The sequence below is a fragment of the Hakea prostrata genome, chromosome 4 (genome assembly GCF_041222555.1).
Source record: "Hakea prostrata isolate BN-2017 chromosome 4, UWA_Hpros_2, whole genome shotgun sequence".
Classification (NCBI taxonomy): domain Eukaryota; kingdom Viridiplantae; phylum Streptophyta; class Magnoliopsida; order Proteales; family Proteaceae; genus Hakea; species Hakea prostrata.
In genome coordinates this window covers 37,362,746-37,369,888 of record NC_142603.1, presented here as the reverse complement: position 1 = coordinate 37,369,888, position 7,143 = coordinate 37,362,746, and the positions used below count along the sequence as shown (strand labels likewise).

Below are 7,143 nucleotides of genomic sequence, written 5' to 3'. Positions count from 1 at the left end.
TTTTGCAATCCTTCCCCATTCCTTTAAGCTAGGGTTCAATGAGTAACTCGGATCTGAAAGTCCCAAAGTCTCAAATGCTGGCCTATAAAATGAAGCATCACTAAGCATTTGGAATGTTGAATTCCATCGTGTAGTTACATCTCCATGCAAGCCCCTACTGGTACGAAGTCCTAAGCGCTCGCAACATTCTTGAAATTTTATCTTCCTAGCTTGGGAGCTCTTAATATATTTAATACTATCTCGAATCTTTTGAACAGATGCATCAATGAATTTGATGCCATCCTGAACTATAAGGTTCAAAATATGGGCACAACATCGGACATGAAAAAAAAACCCCTTACATATCAATGCATCTTTGCATTCAATGTGGTCTTCAGATACTTAACCCCCAAATCATTAGAACTTGCATTGTCAATTGTCACTGAAAATAACTTCTGTTCAATTCCCCATTCAATTAGAATCTTATGAACAGCCTCACATATATTTGCACCTGAATGTGGAGGTATTAATATAGAAAATTTGATCAACTTCTTATGCAAAACCCATGACCTATCAATATAATGAGCAGTGAGTGTCATGTACCCATCATTAGCTATTGAAGTCCATAAATCTATTGTGATTGACACTCTTCCAGATGAGTTCTTCACTATCTCTCTAATAGAAACTTTCTCCCTCTTAAAGATTCTATGAATATCACTCAAGAGAGTATTCCTACAAATAGGAGTATAATCAGGATAGATATATAGCATCAATTTCCTAAAATCTGGATACTCTATGAATCTGAGAGGGAGTTCGTTCTTGACTATCAATACCAAGACCATATCACGCACTACAGTAGAATCAATTTTCAAGCTTCTCATCCCCAAATTCCCACCATTTTGTTGCAATATCATTTGATTAATGTCCTTATTATTTGCCTTAGGACACCTTGTCATGTGCTTATTAAGACCACTAGTCCCATTTTTTTGGGGGTCAGCCATAAATAATTGCCCACATTTTGTGCATTCTGCTCTAGGCTTTCCATCTAAACATTTCTCATTATCTGGATCAATCATTTTGAACCAATTACTTGTCCAACATAGGGCTGTTTTAGTCTTGGCCCTTTTGCATGATTGATTTGGTTCTACTTCTGAAGCATGTCTAACATCATCCTGGGTTCCTTCAGGCTCATGGAAATTAGGTGGCTCAGTAGGTATTTCGGTCTCAGGGCTTGAAGGTTCAAAAGGACTTGAGATAGAAACATTATGAGACCTGACAACCTCAGACGCACCCCTTTTCATCTTGTGCCTTGTTGGAGTAACAAAAACAATAGTCATTAAAACACACAAAAAAATCATAAATGTAATATTGTATTACTAATATATTAAACCAAGATCCAATCATCCAACACCAATACCAACAATTTAAAACAACTATGACAAAAAGGCACAAAAATAGAAAAAGAAAAAGAAAAAATTCCCCTAATCAAGGCACACAAATAGAAAAAAGAAAAAATTCTCCTGTTCAAGCTAGTACATACATTGATACATGATATTCAAAAATTCAATTTGACAAGATACATATAGGAAAACTAAATCTTAATTCAATTTAACCCTAAAAGAGAAACCAGAACACTCTTAAATCTTAATTTTTCATCTCTTAACACTTAACAAAGATCTTGACTTGAGAAACTTACTTGAAATTTGTTTAGACTTCCGCAGGGAATTGGGAATAACCGAATAAGGCTTTTTGTTTATGTTTTCCCAGCAATGATCTGAAGATTCTGAACATTGTAAACAAATAAACAATATATGAGCTGCTTGACCGAAAAAATGAAGTAATGAACTTGACAGGGTTGACCGAATTCCTCCTTACTTGATTATGCTCTCTGTGGTCCAAATACTCTTGCAAGGCATCAAGGGTTCCAATTGCCTTACCGCTTCAGTCAAATTGGGTTCTGCAATGAGAACTGAATCATTTCAATTATGAAACAACAAGATAAATAGAGAACTTCTAAAAGTCCAAATAGAAAACCTAACTGCTAAATTTATAATTGTTCTTCATTTATATACTTGTGAAAACGATCCAACCCAACCCCCATCAAGACTCGACCCCCATCAGTCGGGAATTAAAAGAAGAAGAGAAGATGACCAAGAAGCAAAGGTATGTTATATATGAAGTTTAAAGCTAGAATTCCCCACTTAAATACAGAAGAATAAAAATGAAGTTATAACTACCCGCTTTTGATTTGAGTAATCTCTCCACATGTTATTATCAATCGCATGAATCATTCAGGCTTCCTTGGGTTTTCAATGAAGTTTATTAATTTGCAATCTATGAAATTGCAACAGGCAGAAATGGTAGAAACCGTAGAATCATCTAGCCTCAAGAAGAAGAAGAACAGAAGCAGCAAGAAGAAATCATACGAACCTACGATCTGGTTCAGGGCCTTCAGGCTCACGACTTCAGGTTCCGGCTCAAGAAATCAAAACTCCTCTGCTCTTCAGCCTCATGATCTCTGCTCTTTAGCCTCAAAATGCCTCACGAAGACGATGACTCGATGACGATGAGAGATTGAGAGATGTGAGATGAGAGAATCAGAGTCTCAGAGAGATGAGTGAACTGTAAAGTTAGACTTAGACAGAAGACTGAACGTCTGAACCTGAAGACTCGAACTTGAAGAGTCTGAGACTCTGAAGAGGCGAAGACGCCGAGAGGAAGAGTGAATGACAGAGTCACAGACAATGAGAAATCATCGCACCAAGGGCAAACTTAACTGGAATGTAAATTAAAATAATACCTAGAAATTCGGTCCGGTTCGGTTATGTACCGTCGGTATTTGCATCTGAAACAGAAACCGGACCGAACCTAATTTTCAAATTCGGTTTCGGTCCGTACCGGACCGAATTTTAAACGGTCCGGTACGGTCCGGTATTAGGCGGCGCGGTCCGGTACGGTTTGACGGTTCCGGTCCATAGTTGACACCCTTAACCCTAGCAAGATATTCAATTATATAAGGAGATTCATATTCAACATATATTCTCATTTTTATTTGGGGACTCATATTTTTGCGCTGTAGTAGAGCAATTAGAATATAAGCCGCACATAAAAAAAATTTAAGATGAGAAATATTTGGCTTCTGATCATAAGCCAATCATAATAGAGAGAATTTATTACAACCTTTTGACCTGATGCGTACAAATGATGCTTTGTTCTTATAAACAATGATTTATCTATTACTTATAGACATTTAATAAATGATTTTACCAAACCATTTTGGATATAAACATGAGAAACATGTTATTTAGCTGTGATCTCAGTTGTTATATAAGAATCATAAAACCTAAGATGTAAACTCACCAGCAATATTATCAAGACAAACTGTTTTTATCTTATAATCCATAAATTATGCTCTTAATCTCATTATTTGAGCAAACAATCACGTAAATACCAAATTGCGACTTCATAATGAACATACATATGACCATTTTATAGATACATCTACTAAAATCATATATTATCTGAATGGTCCACATGATTGGTGAATGGACCCATATATTTCACCTTGTATACGTTTAAAAAACACAGAATGTTCAATTTCAACTTTAGCTGGTGAATATCTAATAATAGATTTCCTTTTTTCCCTTGTGTCTTAATTGTTATCAATATCTGCTTGAGATTAAATTCAAACATTATCAAGACAATTTACTTAAACCATAAATATGTCTAATCCATTATTGAGAAACACTCGAAATACCAAATTGTGATTCATATGACTCTGTGTCATTTTATAGAGCATCTACTAAGGGGGGGGGGGGGGGTTATTGTGTTGTTGGGGATGAGTTAATTTATTTATGGGTTAATTTTTATTATTAGATTTCCACTTAATTGAAGAATCTGTCCACTTATTTTTGGTTCTTCAATGGATGATAAATGAATTTTCAATAATTTTTCGCATCATATCTGATCCGGGATGGTCCAACCGATCATTGCCAAATAATAAAACTATTGGAATCAATGTTCTTTTGATTTACTCAAGCATGTGTTTCAACCATGCGAATATTCGTGTAGTACAAACTGGAAGAAAATGTCTAAAATTTTTTATAGTAATGCATAAATATTCACTTTTACCATCATTTGTAGTCTCAATCATTTTGACATATATTTTTGAAACTTGATAAGTTTCTTTTAGACTTAATATAAAATAATGTATTATCAATAGCCAATTTATCTTCCAGATAATAATAGATTAGTTCTTCCGGAGCTTCCAATCAATGTTGTACTACCAATTATTATATGAGCATTGGTTTCCGCATCATCAAATAAGAGAAATATGGATTTTTTTTCTCAAGTATACTATGCGTCGTAGCATATAAGAGAATATTCACATTCTTCATCAAAATGAAATAAATCAAAAGATATATAGAAATCAATAAAAAAATTAGAAAATAAAAATATTAAATTTAAGATTAACTAACATATAAAATGAGATTTGAAAAGAAAAAAATTACAAACTAATATAATTTTTATTTTATTTTATTTGAACTCAACTAACATAATCAAATCTTCAATTATTATCTTCAAAGGAGTTTACAACATCTAGATGTGTAATATCTGTGAGGCCATCAAAATCAACCATTTTATAGGCAAAAATTGCTCCAAGTATCATGATTTTGGAAAATTCAATTTATCTCCACATTATTTTTATTTATTTAATTAAGGCTTGACAATGCTTAATTAAATATTGTAGAGTACGACAGATACATGTTAATGGCTTTCATACTACATCGATAACAAATATTATCTTCACTTCTTGAAGAGTTATATTAAGAATCCTTATTATTCTCTTATTTATTTCCATCATAATGACGTTAATTATTCTGTCTTTTGCCTCGTCTTTTTCCATAGTCATTACCATAATTATAATTTTCTATTCTTTCAGACATATCATGAATTGTTGCATTCACTTCAGGGAATAGGGAATGGAGCAGAACCAACAAGTCGAGTTTCATGACTTTTCATTAATAGTCAATTATTTTACTTAGCCACAAATAGGCATGATCTCATTCAGAGTATTTCTTAAAACTCCTTTTACAATATTGTTATTGTAACAATAGATTTGAAGCTTGAAAGTTTGTTGGCAAGTCTTTATCAATAATAGTTTCTCCATATAATTTCAATAGATAATTAATTTTAAAACTGTAGAACTGTACTTATTTACAGTTTCAAATCTTGTCACTTCATGTGCATCTGCAGAATTATATTCATTCACAGTTTCAAATCTTGCAACTTCAAGTGCATCTGCAAAACTGTATTACTTTACAGTTTCAAATCTTGCAACTTCTGCTTCCGCAGAACTATACTATTTTACAGTTTCAAATCTTGCAACTTCAATTGTATCTATAGAATTGTACTAATTTACAGTTTCAAATCTTGAAATTTCATGTGCATCTGTAGAACTGTATTCATTTACAGTTTCAAATCTTGCAATTTCATGCGCATCTGCAGAACTATACTAATTTACAGTTTCAAATTTTGTAAATTCATATGCATTTAATAATGTTTGTAGTGCAAAACAATCAACCACTATATACAATAAATAAAACCATTATGTTTAGATTGGTTAATGACAAACCACAATCATTAAGGCAACATAATATCTTATTATTTGTTTGATTCTTAGATTCAATAAAACCAATACATTTTTATCACGATGCACTTACCTTACAAGATGGCATGGTAAACTCCGTTGTTTACATAAACATGCGAGGAGGGCGATCATCATTTTCTCATTGGAATAGAAAACATAATAGCATATAATATGTCGTCTCTCTTCTCAAAATGAAATTACTCCGAGCGGAATCGTGCTGATAACATGTTATAAAATAAAAAAGATATATTGAATATAAAGAAAAAAGACTATATGAATTCAACTCTTCTATTGAGATAGTCATTACATATTTATAATGGAACTAACATCTTCTCTGATATGTTAATATTAGAACCTACAAATAAATACAATATATGATTCATACACACAATAAGATAATCTTGATATATAATGATAGATTGTCGCCCAAGATAGAAAGTGCATAAAATGAAAATATTGACTGCCAACATTGTGTAATGAGATGACTGTGATATTCAATAATATGGGAATGTGAATCACCAATATTGCATCATGAGATAGTTGAGATCTTCAATTGGAAATAAAATCTCTTTGGGAATAATGGACATCCATAAATAAATATTATTTATAACAATTTATATTTTTATTACATTATTTTCAATTTTGTCTCATGTCTAATAATTTTTTTTTTTGTTTTTTTTTTAACTTTGTATTGTCACTTTCTCTTTATATTTTTATTACATCATTTTCAATTTTGTCTCATGTTTAATACAATTTTTTTAATAATTTATTTTTATTTGATTTATTTTATTTTTTTTGTATTTTCACTTTCTCTAGCATTTTAACATTTTATCTAACCTTTCTTTCCCCTTGTTTATAGAATATTATTTTTATTATTTTTTAGGTCACAATTCTAATCTAAGCAGGCTTGCTACTTATCTTAGTATAAGAGAACTTCTGCTAGCTTTCTCCAATGTTAGTAGAAGAAAAAACGTATGTGCACTACTTCATATTACCCATTTTTAGCTTATTTGTTTTTCTAGGTAACATAAAAATGAAAAGAAAATAATAAATTTTGTTTAATTATTTGATATGATTACTAATCAATCCAAGATAAAGTGGAGCTTGTTAGATAAAGAATTTTGATTCATATATTCTCATCCTTTCCATGTAAATGACAAAAATAGGAGATCCAACATGGTAAAAAGTGCACCATAGATTGGTTGTCGTGTGTGTTCTCTTGTCGATAAGTCCCAAAAATCTAATACTCATTTGAAATATGGACATAATTTTATCGTTGTAAATCAAAAAAGTTCTTAGTACAATATGTAAATGCATATCAATGGTTGTATTTCTTAGCTTCAGTAATAAATCAAAATTACTATACTAATGGACCATATATATTCTATAGCCTCTAACAAGCCTACAAATTATCTACCACTCCTATCCTTTTATTAATTGAAAGGGATCTTTTTAGACTAACGTGCCTTTGCACGTTCATTTCTAACTAATATATATATATATATATATACTTT

The 7,143-nt window shown here is 31.6% G+C and overlaps 1 protein-coding gene across 1 annotated transcript; it reads right to left on the bottom strand.

The window, feature by feature from the left end:
* Window positions 1-344: 344 nt before the first annotated feature.
* LOC149018787 (zinc finger BED domain-containing protein RICESLEEPER 3-like) lies at window positions 345-1,316 on the bottom strand. Its single transcript, XM_089153968.1, has one exon. The coding sequence runs from the start codon at window positions 1,314-1,316 to the stop codon at window positions 345-347; it is 972 nt and encodes a 323-aa protein (XP_089010094.1).
* Between the last annotated feature and the right edge of the window lie 5,827 nt (window positions 1,317-7,143).

Bases quoted from the DNA above. Each gene is read 5' to 3' on its own strand.
- LOC149018787 (XM_089153968.1), bottom strand. From the start codon at position 1,316: ATGACTATTGTTTTTGTTACTCCAACAAGGCACAAGATGAAAAGGGGT.